At 41.0% G+C, this 14,899-nt stretch overlaps 1 protein-coding gene across 3 annotated transcripts in view; it reads right to left on the bottom strand.

Moving 5' to 3' along the window:
- scaf11 (SR-related CTD-associated factor 11) overlaps window positions 1-14,899 on the bottom strand; it is a 68,666-nt gene that overhangs the window by 16,997 nt on the left and 36,770 nt on the right. For all 3 annotated transcript variants that reach the window (XM_078219714.1, XM_078219715.1, XM_078219716.1), the window contains 5 exons: window positions 12,038-12,120; window positions 9,759-9,814; window positions 9,311-9,414; window positions 5,377-5,480; window positions 4,001-4,120 (listed from right to left, as the gene is read on the bottom strand). In XM_078219714.1, the coding sequence (XP_078075840.1) occupies window positions 4,001-4,120; window positions 5,377-5,480; window positions 9,311-9,414; window positions 9,759-9,814; window positions 12,038-12,120 (467 nt within the window). The remainder of the gene's footprint in view (window positions 1-4,000; window positions 4,121-5,376; window positions 5,481-9,310; window positions 9,415-9,758; window positions 9,815-12,037; window positions 12,121-14,899) is intronic.

The raw sequence follows: 14,899 nt of genomic DNA, 5'->3' as shown, positions 1-14,899 counted from the left end.
AGCAAAGCAAGAAATCTATATAAATGTGGCTTTATGAATAAAGTAATGAAGACATTAACACATATGAATATGAGTAAGCCATGCCATAGAAAACTATTCAAAATGTTGGACATTAGGCACATTAGCTTTCAGAAAGTATTTAACGCTGTCTTTAATCGAAGGCCTTTAGCTGAATTGCAAGGTCACAAAATCCAAGGTGAAGGTACGAATTACCTAGCTAATTATGACTGGTAATAGCTCTGAGTGGGCAGCAATGGTGTCCTCCTCCTGCGAACATTTATTAATGATCTCACACATATCAACAATCTTTAAGGCATTGTGAGTAAAATATTACAGTTTTGTGGAAGGCAAAAATTGTACACAGCAACAGGAAATTAAAAATATTTCCACCTTCATAACTTGAAGAGACTGCCAGCCACTTAACTACTATATAGATTGGCAAATAGCACAGCATGGAAAAATAAACCTTGGTACACTCACTGATTAAATACTGCGAACATCATCACATTGTGCACACAAGAATTTTATAGCATTTTACACAACCTCAGGACATTCTAAACAATTCAGAGTCTTGGCAACTGGTGGGAGAGACAGCAGTCAATCTGCACATGACAAGATCCCGCAAACAGCAATCAGATAATTGGCCAGATAATCTGATACAGATATGCTAGTTGAGGGAATAAATGTTGGCCAGGACAACCAGAAGATTCTCCTGCTCTTCTTTGAATCGTGCTGAGGTATCTTTCATACTCACATGGGATGGCAAATAGGAGCTTGATTTAAACATAAGAACTAGGAGCAGGAGTTGGCCATCTGGCCCCTCGAGCCTGCTCCGCCATTCAATAAGATAACAGCGGATCTTTTTGTGGACTCAGCTCCACTTACCCGCCCGCTCACCAGAACCCTTAATTCCTTTACCATTCAAAAATTTATCTATCCTTGCCTTAAAAACATTCAACGAGGTAGCCTCAACTGCTTCACTGGGCAGGGAATTCCACAGATTCACAACCCTTTGGGTGAAGAAGTTCCTCCTCAACTCAGTCCTAAATCTGCTTCCCCCTTATTTTGAGGCTATGCCCCCAGTTCTAGTTTCACCTGCCAGTGGAAACAACCTCCCTGCTTCTATCTTATCTATTCCCTTCATAATCTTATATGTTTCTATTAGATCTCCTCTCATTCTTCTGAATTGCAATGAGTATAGCCTCAGTCTCTCCTCATAAGCCAACCCTCTCAACTCTGGAATCTCCTCTGCACTCCCTCCAGTGCCAATATATCCTTTCTCAAGTAAGGAGACCAAAACTGTACACAGTACTCCAGGTGTGGCCTCACCAGCACCTAATACAGCTGCAACATAACCTCGCTGTTTTTAAATTCCATCCCTCTAGCAATAAAGGACAAACTTCCATTTGCCTTCTTAACTACCTGCTGCAGCTGCAAACCAACTTTTTGTGATTCATACACAAGGACACCCAGGTCCCTCTGTACAGCAGCATGCTGCAATATTTTACCATTAAAATAATCGTCCATTTTGCTGTTATTCCTACCAAAATGGATGACCTCACATTTACCAACATTGTACTCCATCTGCCAGACCTTTGCCCACTCACTTAAACTATCTATATCCCTTTGCAGACTTCTAGCGTCCTCCGCACACTTTGCTCTGCCACTCATCTTAGGTGTCATCTGTGAATTTTGACACACGACACTTGGTCTCCAACTCCAAATCATCTATTTAAATCGTAAACAATTGTGGTCCCAACACTGATTCCTGAGGCACACCCCCAGTCACTGATTGCCAGCCAGAAAAACACCCATTTACCCCCACTCTTTGCTTTCTGTTAGCTAACCAATCCTCTATCCATTGTAATACATTACCCGTATCTTATGCAGCAGCCTTTGGTGCAGCACCTTGTCAAATGCCTTCTGGAAATCCAGACACACCACATCCAAAGCTTGCCCATTGCCCACTGCGCATGTAATGTTCTCAAAGAATTAATGCCTCATCCAAGTGACAACACCTCTGACAATCTCTCAATACGGTACTGAAGCATCATCCTATTTTCTACACAAATCTTCCATGTGAGGTTCGAGCCAAAAACCTTCTGTCTCAGAAGAGTGCTACCATTGAGATACGGCTGACATTTTAGCCCAGGCTGCTTTTAGCACTTACCTCACATTGGATTACATAGGAAACATGGCCAAGAGGCAGGCCACTTGGCACAGTCTATGCCAGTTTATAGTCCAGTAGAACCTCCTTGCATCTTTTCTCACCTAGACCTACCATCGTAACCACCCATTCTCTTCTTCAAATACTTGCATTGTTTCCTTTTAAATGCATCTACACTATTTGCTTCAACCATTTGCTGTGCTGTCAAGTTCCACATTCTTATCGCTCTTCAGAGAAAGAGGTTTCTCTGAATTCCTTTTTGGGTTTCTTGGTGACTGTCTTACATCCATGGCCTCTAGTTATTGCTCTTCCTCACAACACTGAACATTCTCTCCACTCTCTCAAAGCCTTTCATCATTTTAAAGGCCTCTATTAGTTCAAGAGAGGAGATCAAGTCGGTTAATCCTTTCTTGATATTATTCCCTCACATTTCTGGATTCAGGGGAGACAGTGGCATTGTCAATGGACTAGTAGTCCAGAGACTCAGGATAATGCTCTGGGAACCTCGGTTTGAGTCTCCCCATGGTAGATATGAAATGTGAATTCAATAAAAATCTGGAATTAGAAGTCTAATGATGACAATGAAACTATTGTCGATTGTTGCAAAAATCTATCTGGTTCACTAATGTCCTTCAGGAAATCTGCCATCTTTACCTGCTCTGGCCTACACGTGACTCCAGATCCACAGCAATGTGATTGACTCTTTAGCGCCCTCTGAAATGGCCTAGCAAGCCACTCAGTAAGGGCAATTAGGAATGGGCATTAAATGCTGGGCCTAACCAGCAATGCCAACATCCTACGAATGATTTAAAAAAAAATTCTTTCTATCTTTATATATCTGTATATCCTTTTAAATTTTCATGAGCCTCTGTGTTGGAGAAAGGCAGTTTTAGTTACTTCTCGGGTCAGTACTTCTGGCTGAATCAGAGGGATCAACTCAGATGAAGAAGATACCTTTCATTATAGAATATAAAACCTAGATGTTTCTTAAATTAATGTCTGGACCTCATTCATCCTTGTTAGCAGCTTTCCAGTAGTAAAGGGGCCCCAGGAATGTGATAGTGCAGGAGACTCAGTTCATTTTCTTCTTCACAGCCCAGGTCCATTATAGGAAGCCTCATGATTCCATTTGTTGAGAGAAGATACCTCAACCTGGGACCTATGTAGTTTATATGATTCATCTGATAAACCTGCTGAACCATTGGGGTGTGAATGTGTCCGAGGGGAAATTTTATGTTGGATAATTGGTTGATAAATCAGCAGTTGCAGCACCAAATGGTCTGGTCACCAACAGATGTGAATAAAGATGAAAAAGTTGTTGACAGCCCCGACAGACACTAGTCTCCTATTTCTGCAGGAACTCTTACTGATAATCAAGAATGTAGATAATGAAAGAAGGGACAATTGAGTTTGGTTTGCAGTAAGACTTTTAAAAATAAAAATAGACAAGGGACATGCAATTGCTGTGCTCACAACCAAGCAAGAAATTAGAAATCTTGCACCAGGCAGCCTATTTGGTCGAGACCAAATTGGATCTCTGCTGAGTGAGACATTAGGATAATGTGATTTGTAAAAATTATTAATGGGCATTTATTAAAGTTTAATAATTTGTCCAATTATCACATCTAAAATAACAAGGTCAGACAAAATATCTTAAATTAAACTATATCCATTATCAGCAAGGTTTGAACCAATAAGTGATGCAATTGGAGCTAGATATTGGTTTATAACTAATGTCACTATCATTTTATACAAAAACAAAACTGTTATTTTAAAAAGTTGCTCAACTTATTTGCAAAAGGTACTACACACAAGTTCACCCTGAGTCTATACCTCAATATTCCTGTTGTAAGAGCAGTGGAAGCAGCTCGCCATCGGAATCTAAGCGATTCGGGTCCTCTCCCCTTCTGTCTGATCAGTGGTGCAATTTCATACAGGTCAACAAACTCAGTACTATAAGAGACAGATAAAAAGGTTCAAATGATTAGGAGTAAAATGTAGAAATCAATTGACTCTAGTATAGTCCATATTTCCCATCCAGTTACAGAAACACTAGCTAATTAAACTCGTGCCCCTCTCCCATCTCTACACCTCCCACCAGTATCCAAAATAACCATCTGCCACGTTTAATTTCTCGTGAAAGTACCCATTTTACTCCACGTGAAATCCGGCAATGCCTTGATGTAGAATTTTCATCCTTGTGTTCAAAGCCCTCACCCCTCCCAGCCTCTGCAACCTCCCCAGCTCGACAACTGAGCTTCTTCAAGTCTGACCTTGTGTACCCCTGATTCCCTTTGTTTCATCATTTGTGGCTATGCCATCAATGCGAGCTCTCAAATTCCCTCCCTAAACTTCATCACCTTTCTATAATCTCACCCCTCCTTTAAGTCGCTCCTTAAAACCTACCAATTTGACCAAGTTTTTGGTTCCCCAACTCTTTTGGCTTGGTGTCAAATTTGATCAGAAATGCTCCTCTGAAGTACATCAGCACATTTACCACATCAAAGGTGCTATATAAATGCAAGCTATTGTTGATTAACTCTGCCTTAACTTCACTTATTTATGCCTGGATTGCACAAATTCACTTTGCTCGTATTAATTTTAAATATAGTATTTGCATTCAATTCAAGACAATCTCAGAAACTTACAAATGGCATAAGGACTATCCTCTAAATTATACAAAAACTAAATGGGCCAGTCTATTGTTCAAATAATATGCTCTAAGTCATAGCAAAAGACTTATTTTTTTCAGTTTCATTTTTGAAAGGACAATAAAAATTGCACTGACTTCTTTTCCCAACATTTAATTATTTTTCCTTCAAGGTTTTAAAGGTTTAAAGTCATCAGACACCTTCTGCACCTCAAATCTTACTTGCTTGTTTCCCCCTTTATATAAAAAAAATGGTGACTTTTCAGTTGTCCCATTGAAGCAAAAAGAAAATAACAAACGAAAAAGCTAATTTACTGGAGCATATAAAGTGAGATGTGCAAAACAGAAAGTGCACAATAGTCACCACAGTTGCTTCATCATTTTACAATGTCCAAATGAAGCAAATTTAGAACAGCAGCAGACTTCATGCATTGGAAAACCAGTTTTACACGACTAACACACCTTTTAGATGCATTAGCAGGCAAGACTATTTGCTTTAACTCTATAATTCTGCAACTTTTAATGAGCTGCGTAACCCTAATTTAGCACTGAGATTTACCTGTCTTCAGCCTGAGAATGGGATATCTCTGACTTCTCGTACTGCGGACAGAAACTGTTGAGGTCATTCCTCACACACAGCTGGTAACACGTTTTTCTGTTGACCTATTGAGGCAAAAGGATAACTTGTGAAAAAAAAAGCTAATTTATTGTAACTTGCAAAGTGAGATGTGTAAATATACCAAGCAAACTAGTTTTGTTTCACTCATTTGAAAATAGTTAAAGAACGGTGAGACCAGACTTCACTATGCCAACCGTTCCCTTTGAATCAACTTTCTGTCCATGGTGCTCAAGCAGCAGTTATTACCACACCGTTTCTGGCTGTTAGATGCATTTGCCCCTTAAAGCTTAGTGACCTGCCTCCACTGCACACACTGAGAAACTTCATGCACATATACAAAAAGTGAGTTGTCCTCCCAGTGAACAGTATAAATAATTAACAGATATGTGATATGCAGAGAGCACTGAACTTTCTATTTGAAAATGACAGCTGGCTGAAACTATGGAAAACAAGCAGTCACTAGTAGTGTGACAAGTTGCTATCTAAAATCGTGGCAATCTGCCAAATCTGACCATGAATATCCTGATGTATTTCTTCTAAGTGTCTATGAATAATGTGCTGGATGATACTTGGAATAGTAACACAGGTGAAAATACAGAATGCTCAATAATTTGAATTTTTCAAAAAGCATCTAATAAGGCGCCACACAAGAAGCTATTACATAAAATCTGGACTCAGGGGATTGGAGTATTAGCATGGGTTGAAGATTGGTAAATGGATAGGACACAGAGATTAGGAACAAAACGGATATTTTGAGGTTGAGAGGCTGTAGCTACCAGGATACCACAATGATCTATTAATAACTGAGGCCTAATTACTATCTATATTAATGACTTAGGTGAGGGGACTGAAGTTGCTGATGATATAAAATTAGGTGAGAAAGTAAGTGAAGATGCAAAGAGGTTGCCGAGAGACGTAGACGGGTTAGGTGAATGGACAAGTGCACTGCAGATGGTATAGAATTTGGCAAAGTGCAAAGTTATGCACTTTGGTAGGATAAATAAAAAACATATTTTGGATGGTGAGAGTCATAGAGGTTTACAGCATGGAAACAGGCCCTTCGGCCCAACTTGTCTATGCCGCCCTTATATATTTTTTTAAACCCCTAGGCTAATCCCAATTGCCTGCATTTGGCCCATATCCCTCGATACCCATCGTACTCATGTAACTATCTAAGTGCTTTTTAAAAGATAAAATTGTACCCGCCTCTATTACTACCTCTGGCAGCTTGTTCCAGACACTCACCACCCTCAGTGTGAAAAAATTGCTCCTCTGGACACTTTTGTATCTCTCCCCTCTCACCTTAAACCTATGCCCTCTAGTTTTAGACTCCCCTATCTTTGGGAAAAGATATTGACTATCTACCCTGTCTATGCCCCTCACTATTTTATAGACCTCTATAAGGTCACCCCTCAGCCTCCTACGCTCCAGAGAAAAAAGTCCCAGTCTATCCAGCCTCTCCTTATAACTCAAACCATCAAGTCCCGGTAGCATCCTAGTAAATCTTTTCTGCACTCTTTCTAGTTTAATAATATCCTATCTATAATAGGGTGACCAGAATTGCACACAGTATTCCAAGTGTGGCCGTACCAATATCTTGTACAACTTCAACAAGACGTCCCAACTCCTGTATTCAATGTTCTGACCAATGAAACCAAGCATGCCGAATGCCTTCTTCACCACTCTGTCCACCTGTGACTCCACTTTCAAGGAGCTATGAACATGTACCCCTAGATCTCTTTGTTCTGTAACTCTCCCCAATGCCCTACCATTAACTGAGTAAGTCCTGCCCTGGTTCAATCTACCAAAATGCATTACCTCGCATTTGTCTAAATTAAACTCCATCTGCCATTCGTCAGCCCACTGGCCCAATTGATCAAGATCCCGCTGCAATTGGAGATAACCTTCCTCACTGTCCACCATGCCACCAATCTTGGTGTCATCTGCAAACTTACTAACCATGCCCCCTATATTCTCATCCAAATCATTAATATAAATGACCAATAACAGTGGGCCCAGCACTGATCCCTGAGGCACACCGCTGGTCACAGGCCTCCAGTTTGAAAAACAACTCTCTACACCACCCTCTGGCTTCTGTCAAGGAGCCAATTTTGTATCCATTTAGATACCTCACCCTGGATTCCGTGAGATTTAACTTTATGCAACATCCTACCATACGGTACCTTGTCAAAGGCCTTGCTAAAGTCCATGTAGACAACATCAACTGCAATGCGCTCATCTACCTTCTTGGTAGATGAGGGCAGATGAGGGACTGGGAAATATCTGCATTCAGAATTACTTTTATAGGAATTGCAGGAAGTTAATATTCAGGTACAACAAGCAATTAGTCATAGAGTGTTACAGCGCAGAAAAGGCCCTTTGGCCCATCGAATCTGCACCAACAATACCCCTAAAGTCACGCTAATCCCATTTTCCAGCATTTGTCCCATATTCTTGAATGTTATGATGTTTCAAGTGCTTGTCCAAATACTTTTCAAAGGTTGTAAGGTTTCCAGCCTCCACTGCATTCCCAGGCAGTGAATTCCAGATTCCCACCACCCTGAGTGAAAAAGAATGTTCTCAAATTAGGAAGACAAATGTTGTAACAGAACTTTCTTTCAAGGGGTTGGACTATAAAAGATTTATTTTTTACAATTATCCAGACCATTGGTGAGACCACACCTGGAGTACTGTATGTAGTTTTGGTCCCCTTACCTAAGGAAGAGCATAGGGTGAGTGCAATGAAGTTTCAGTGGATTGCCCTATGAGAAGAGATTGAGTAGACTCAAACAGGAGTTGGCTATTTAAAACTGAAATGGGGAGAACTTCTCATTCAAAAGCTTGAGTGTCTTTGGAAATTTTCTAACCCAGAGAGCTATGAATGACGTTTAGTCCTCTGAATACATTCAAGATAGCGGATGATAAGATTTTGGGCCATTCAGGGACGAGTGGCAAGGTGGAGTTGAAGTAGATAATCAGCCATGATCTTGCTGAACGGCAGAGCAACGTTGAGGATTCAAATGGGCCACTCCAGGTCCTATTCTAATGTTATATTCTCAAATACATCTCAAAGACTGAAATAAATGCAATAATAAAGGAGATACAAGCAACGATTTTTTTTAGGACATAACAGATACTGCTTAAAAAAGAGAGGAAACAGAGGGTGAAAATATTTCAATACAAACTTAAACAGTAATTCCTCTTTCAATAATTTGTACTTCTCAAAGTTAAATTATATTTATACTAGGCCAACAAGTTCTTGGTCACTCAGCTGTAAGACTGTTGTAAAAACCCAACTGGTTCACTAATATCTTTTGAGAGAGAAAACCAGTTGTTCATACTGGGTCTGATCTATGTATCAATCCAGCCACACATCAACATGGATGACTCTTATGTGCCCTCTGAAGTAACCTCTTGTGTTACAGCAACTTGCTGGTGCAGTGGTTTAAGAAGATATCCAACCACCAATTTCTCAGGGCAACTAGGACATGGGCAATTTAATGGCAACATTGCTAGTGAAGTTCACACCCTGAGAGTGAAAGTAAAAACACAAGTTTCAAAAATGCACCAAAAGAGTATTCAAAAATATGACATTGAGCACTGTTATTTAAAATAAAGGAAACGTCAGCTTTTGAACCAGCAAGTGTGACTACTTGACCGTATATACTATTTAAGAGCACCAATTATGCTTATCCTGCAACACGTCTTGACAAACTGCTCCTGAAACCATTATTTTAGGGTATTGTGACAGGAATTTTACCAGTGGCCTATCCCTTTTTCTAACACGGATGTTCGTACACATGTTTCTATGTTCAATCCCACTTTAACACAGCATTGTTTACTACTCTGCAGACTCAACAAACCTTCCACTAACCTTATTTTTACTCTTCTTAGAAGTCCTGTCCCTTTTGTCGCAGGTCATGATCAATATGCTTTGTATTTCACAAAATTCTGTTTTTTGCAAAGCAGCGCAGTTTCCTGAAAAGAAAAGAAAAACTTCAATAGCCTTCTTCACTACATATTATCGTGACTGACCAAGCAGTCAGCTACAGGGAGAAAACCTTTCTTCAAAGACTATTATAGGACTCTTGACTTATGCATATTTGGCCATTTACAAGGTCAGGATTATCTCCAACAAATACTGCACTCAGGATCGGGCAGATATAATGGGTTGAAAGCTCTTTCCTCCCTTTGGATTTTATGCTCTTGACCTATGTCCAGACAAAAATACAAATACAAAGAGCACAAAAAAAGTGCCTTTTCCAAGCACGTTTGTTTCCTTCCAACTTATGCTGTGAATACAACGCTCATTTGTTACTTACTTTCACAATTTTCCTTTAAACAAGTGCATAACCCGTTGTTCGAGGCAATGTCTCCCCTGTAATTTGAAAAAGAAAAGCAGATGAGGTTTTTTGAAAGACCTGCATTATCTTGAGCTGCACTTTGTTGTAAAAATGATGGCAAGGCCAACAGTACGCAGTCTCAATCAAATATGAACTTCTGGAAACGGCACATGCACAATTAAAAGCAAAATTGGGAAGTTACTATCCAAGTTGCGTGCTCCCGCAGAAGCTGCATTTTTCCACTAACTTGCTGAGAAACTTGGCATTGAAACACATAAAACAGTGTGAAGTTACTGCACGTACGTGATATATACCCATAAAACGGACTGGAAAAAGTTCATTCAAGTTAAAGGAAACTTTTTAATGGTGCGACAATAATTTATGGCCAAATAATCCCTCTGAAACTGAAAACTAACTTTAGCAAAAAACAAAAAAAAACTTTCATCACCCGTTATATTATCCATCCTTCCCTGTTTTCTGTACCTGATTTGACACTGATTTAAATATTCTAACTTCCTTATTCATACTCTATGCAGGCCCTTATTTATTCTTGACTCTGACAGTTGAGGTGCACAGTTACTTGCCTTGTTCAAACAAGCCCTAAATTCCCTGTGGACAGCCCTGCACTGGTGGCTCTATAATTGCAGCAATTTTCAGTGCAAAATCTGACAAAAAGTCTGTGGGCAAGCAAAAGTGTAAAGAATGGCTGGCACATTTAGACTACTAGAGAATATAATCCAGTCCATTTATTTTTATAAACTAATATGATTCAGTTGCAGGAATTCCCATTAACTATGTCAGGTTCCCTTGTACTAGTGAACTCAAGCCACTACTTTTAGCTACAATACTGCAGAAAAATTACTTGGCAGTGTATCTATTATGGTTGTGCAGCCGGCTCGAAAATGCTCTTTGTCTATGCAGAATAAGCAATGAAATACAACAGATCTGAAAACAAACTCAGAGCTACTCAAGGCACACAATATTTGAAGACACCATTTGTGTAGAACTATCATAGCTCCTCTAATGCACGAGGGAACCAGAATTATTTTTTAAACAATGCCTAGATTAATTCACACTGGTCCAACCACACAAAATCACCATCAGATGTGGGCGGCACTGTAGCACAGTGGTTAGCACTGCTACCTCAGCGCCAGGGACCTGGGTTCAATTCAGGCCTCGGGTCACTGTCTGTATGGAGTTTGCACATTCTCCCCGTGTCTGCGTGGGTTTCCTCTGGGTGCTCCGGTTTCCCCTCTCAGTTCAAAGATGTGCGGGTTAGGTTGATAGGCTATGTTAAATTGACCCAAGTGTCAGCGGGATTAGCAGTATAAATATGTGGCATCACAGGAATGGGGCCTCGGTGGATTTGCGGTCGGTGCAGACTAGATGGGCCGAATGGCCTCCTTTTGTGCTGTAAGGATTCTATGATTCTAAAACATCCTAATCGGATTAGTTTCCAGAGTACATTATGAACTCACAATAGCATTACATCACTGGAAACATCGTTACCAAAATTCTCAGTGCAAATTCTAATTTTAACGAACTGATAAGATTAACAAGTTCAGCTCCTACACGATTATGCACACAAACACATACTTTTGCAAAACTACCAGTGTTCCCACATCCTGACATGAAACGGTTTTTCCTGTACTGCTTTGTGATCCATAAATCAAAACTTACTCTAGTATTGAAACATTCCAGCCATGCCTGAACCTGGGTCCCTAACTGCACACCTTCACCCTTCCCCATTATTAATATGACACACTTCAAAAAAAAATGCACTCTGATAGATTAACGGTTGCTGAGTCTTGTCTGTGAGATATCAGCAATGTGTGTCAAGCAAACTTGGCCACTTGGAATGTGATCATCTTATGAGCAGTGGCAAGAATGGAAACATTATCGCAGTTTTTTACGCATGTTGAACCCTTGTGCATTATCCCCACATGTAATATGCATACAATATAGAAGTACCATTAGTAAAGGGCACATAATCCAAATAAAGTATCTGAAGCAACCATTAAGCTTTGCAAATACACATCACTATATGTGCAAAGCATATCCACATCCACAGAAACAAAAATGCTCACTGATTGTTTAGAAACCAGTAAAATTTAACGTCCATGAAGAGTTTAACATTTTTTAAAAACAAAATTGCTGTGCCACCCAATTTTGGTTCCACTCTAACCCACACCCAGATTTTTTTTATTATGGGTTAGGAACAGATTTGGTCTAAAGTTTAATATTTTGGCAGTACATACCTTGTGACACCATGACAGTGCTCTTCATTGCTGCCTTCCTTCTGTTCTCTTGAATTTTTACTAAAGCTCTGCTTCAAGGGTACCTGAAATGTCATTAAAACAGCAGTGAAAATGACATGCCATTTTGTAATAAGTTGATTTATTTTGCTGTTTTGAAGGCAGAAAGTGTAAGATTTCACACTAAACTGTGAGGTGAATTTTACAGCACTGTGGTGCCCACCTGCTGGTGGGAATGGTGGTGGTGGTGGTGATGCAAGAGCACATCCACAATCCTGATGGCTGCTCTGCAGCAAATAATGCTGGGAGCAGTGTTAATTGCTTTAAGGCCAGACCTCCTTTCTCAGGAAGAGGTCCTACCTGGTGACCACTTCTGTGGTTACAAGCTGTCACCAGTGTTGTGGGGTGGGGGGCGCACTGAATTTTTGTTCGCAAAAATATACTTGATTTGTAAAATATCTGAAAGAACATTACAAATATCTCAAAATGGCCATCATACCAAGTGCAGTGGTATTCAGGTTTTCTACATACATTATGTTGCACTCGGAGCTGCTTCAACAAAGTCCAAGGACATTACAGACATTTCAAAATGGTCATTACAGGTATTTAAGTTTTCTACATCGATCAAGTTTGATCTCGGAGGAGCTTCCATACATAGAAACATAGAAGATAGGAGCAAGAGGAGGCCATTCGGCCCTGCGAGCCTGGTCCGCCATTCATTACAATCATGACTGATCATCCAACTCAATATCCTAATCTTGCTTTCTCCTCATAACCTTTGATCCCATTTGCCCCAAGTGCTATATCTAGCCTCTTTTTGAATACATTCAATGATCTGGCATCAACTACTTCCTGTGGTAATGAATTCCACAGGCTCACCATTCTTTGGGTGAAGAAATGTCCCATCTCTGTCCTAAATGGTCTACCCTGTATTTTCAGACTGTGACCACTGGTTCTGAACACCCCCACCATCGGGAACATCCTTCCTGCATCTACCCTGTCTAGTCCTGTTAGAATTTATAAGTCTCTATGAGATTCCCCCCTCATTCATCTGAACTCCAACGAAAACAATCCTAACTTAGTCAATCTCTCCTCATACATCAGTCCCTCCATCCCTGGAATCAGCCTGGTAAACCTTCGCTGCACTCCCTCGAGAGCAAGAACATTCCTCCTCAGAAAAGGAGACCAAAACTGCACACAATATTCTAGGTGTGGCCTCACTAAGGCCCTGTATAATTACAACACATCCCTGCTCCTGCACTCAAAACCTCTCGCAATAAAGGCCAACATGCTATTTGCCTTCTCATAGAAATCATAGAAACCCTACAGTACAGAAAGAGGCCATTCGGACCATCGAGTCTGCACCGACCACAATCCCACCCAGACCCTACTCCTATATCCCTACATATTTTACCCACTAATCCCTCTAACCTACGCATCTCAGGACACTAAGGGGCAATTTTTAGCATGGCCAATCAACCTAACCCACACATCTTTAGACTGTGGGAGGAAACCGGAGCACCCGGAGGAAACCCACGCAGACACGAGGAGAATGTGCAAACTCCACACAGACAGTGACCCAAGCTGGGAATCGAACCCAGGTCCCTGGAGCTGTGAAGCAATAGTGCTAACGACTGTGCTACCGTGCCGCCCTTTACCACCTGCTGCACCTGTATGTTTATCTTCAGTGACTGGTGCACAAGGACACCCAGGTTCTGCTGCACACTCCCCTCTCCCAGTTTACAGCCATTCAGGTAGGCATCTGCCGCCTTGGTCTTGCTTCCAAAGTGAATAACCTCGCACTTATCCAAATCATACTGCAACTACCATTGATTTGCCCACTCAGCCAACCTGTCTAGATCATGCTGAGGGGTCCCTGCATCCTCGTTACCCTCCCATCCAACTTGGTATCATCTGCAAACTCAGATGTTACATTTTGTTCCCTCATCCAAATCATGAATATATATTGTGAATAGCTGGGGTCCCAGCACAAATCCCTGTGGCACCTCACTAGTTACTGACTGCCAATTTGAAAAGGACCCTTTAATTCCTACTCTTTGTTTCTTCTCTGCCAACCAGTTTTCAATCCATGTCAATACACTTCCCCCAATCCCATGCGCTTTAATCTTGCACAATAGTCTCTTATGCGGGACTTTGTCAAATGGTTTCTGAAAGACAATTGTGATGCATGTAATAATCACTGTATACATTCAATGTGAGTCATACTGTCTGAAGGGGCCTGTACAATTATACTCCGCTCACTTCATAATGGCTGAAAGGTCCTGGCGATCTTCCCCCATTGCGTCTCTTAGCCAGCTGCCCCAAGTTTTAGTATGTCACTCAGTATGTAGTGCTGGACTTTGGAATATGTCACTCTGCAACACTCGAGGACAACTCTGTACTGGAAGACCAACAAGTTTTGGGCAAACCAGACTGCATCTTTTATTGAACTTCCTGCAGCAACTAATGTTTGTCTCAGAGAGCATCCCTGGGAACGTATTGCCACCCTTGGCCCAACATCAGCTGGCACAGCTAAAGGTGCTGGGCTTACTGCATAGCGTAGGCCCATGGTTAGTAAGTTTGCAGATGACACCAAAATTGGTGGCACAGTGGACAGTGAAGAAGGTCATTTAGGATTGCAACGGGATCTTGATCAATTGGCTCAGTGGGCTGCTGAATGGAGTTCAATTTAGATAAATGCGAGGTGATGTATTTTGGTCGATCGAACCAGGGCAGGACTTACTCAGTTAATGGTAGGGCGTTGGAGAGGGTTATAGAACAAAGAGATCTAGGGATACAGATTCATAACTCCCTGAAAGTGGAGTCACAGGTGGACTGAGTGGTGAAGAAGGCATTTGGCATGCT

Source organism: Mustelus asterias, chromosome 9 (assembly GCF_964213995.1).
Source record: "Mustelus asterias chromosome 9, sMusAst1.hap1.1, whole genome shotgun sequence".
In the NCBI taxonomy this organism is placed as follows: Eukaryota; Metazoa; Chordata; class Chondrichthyes; order Carcharhiniformes; family Triakidae; genus Mustelus; species Mustelus asterias.
The sequence above is the reverse complement of the archived record's forward strand: the minus strand, read 5'-3'. Positions and strand labels throughout refer to the sequence as shown.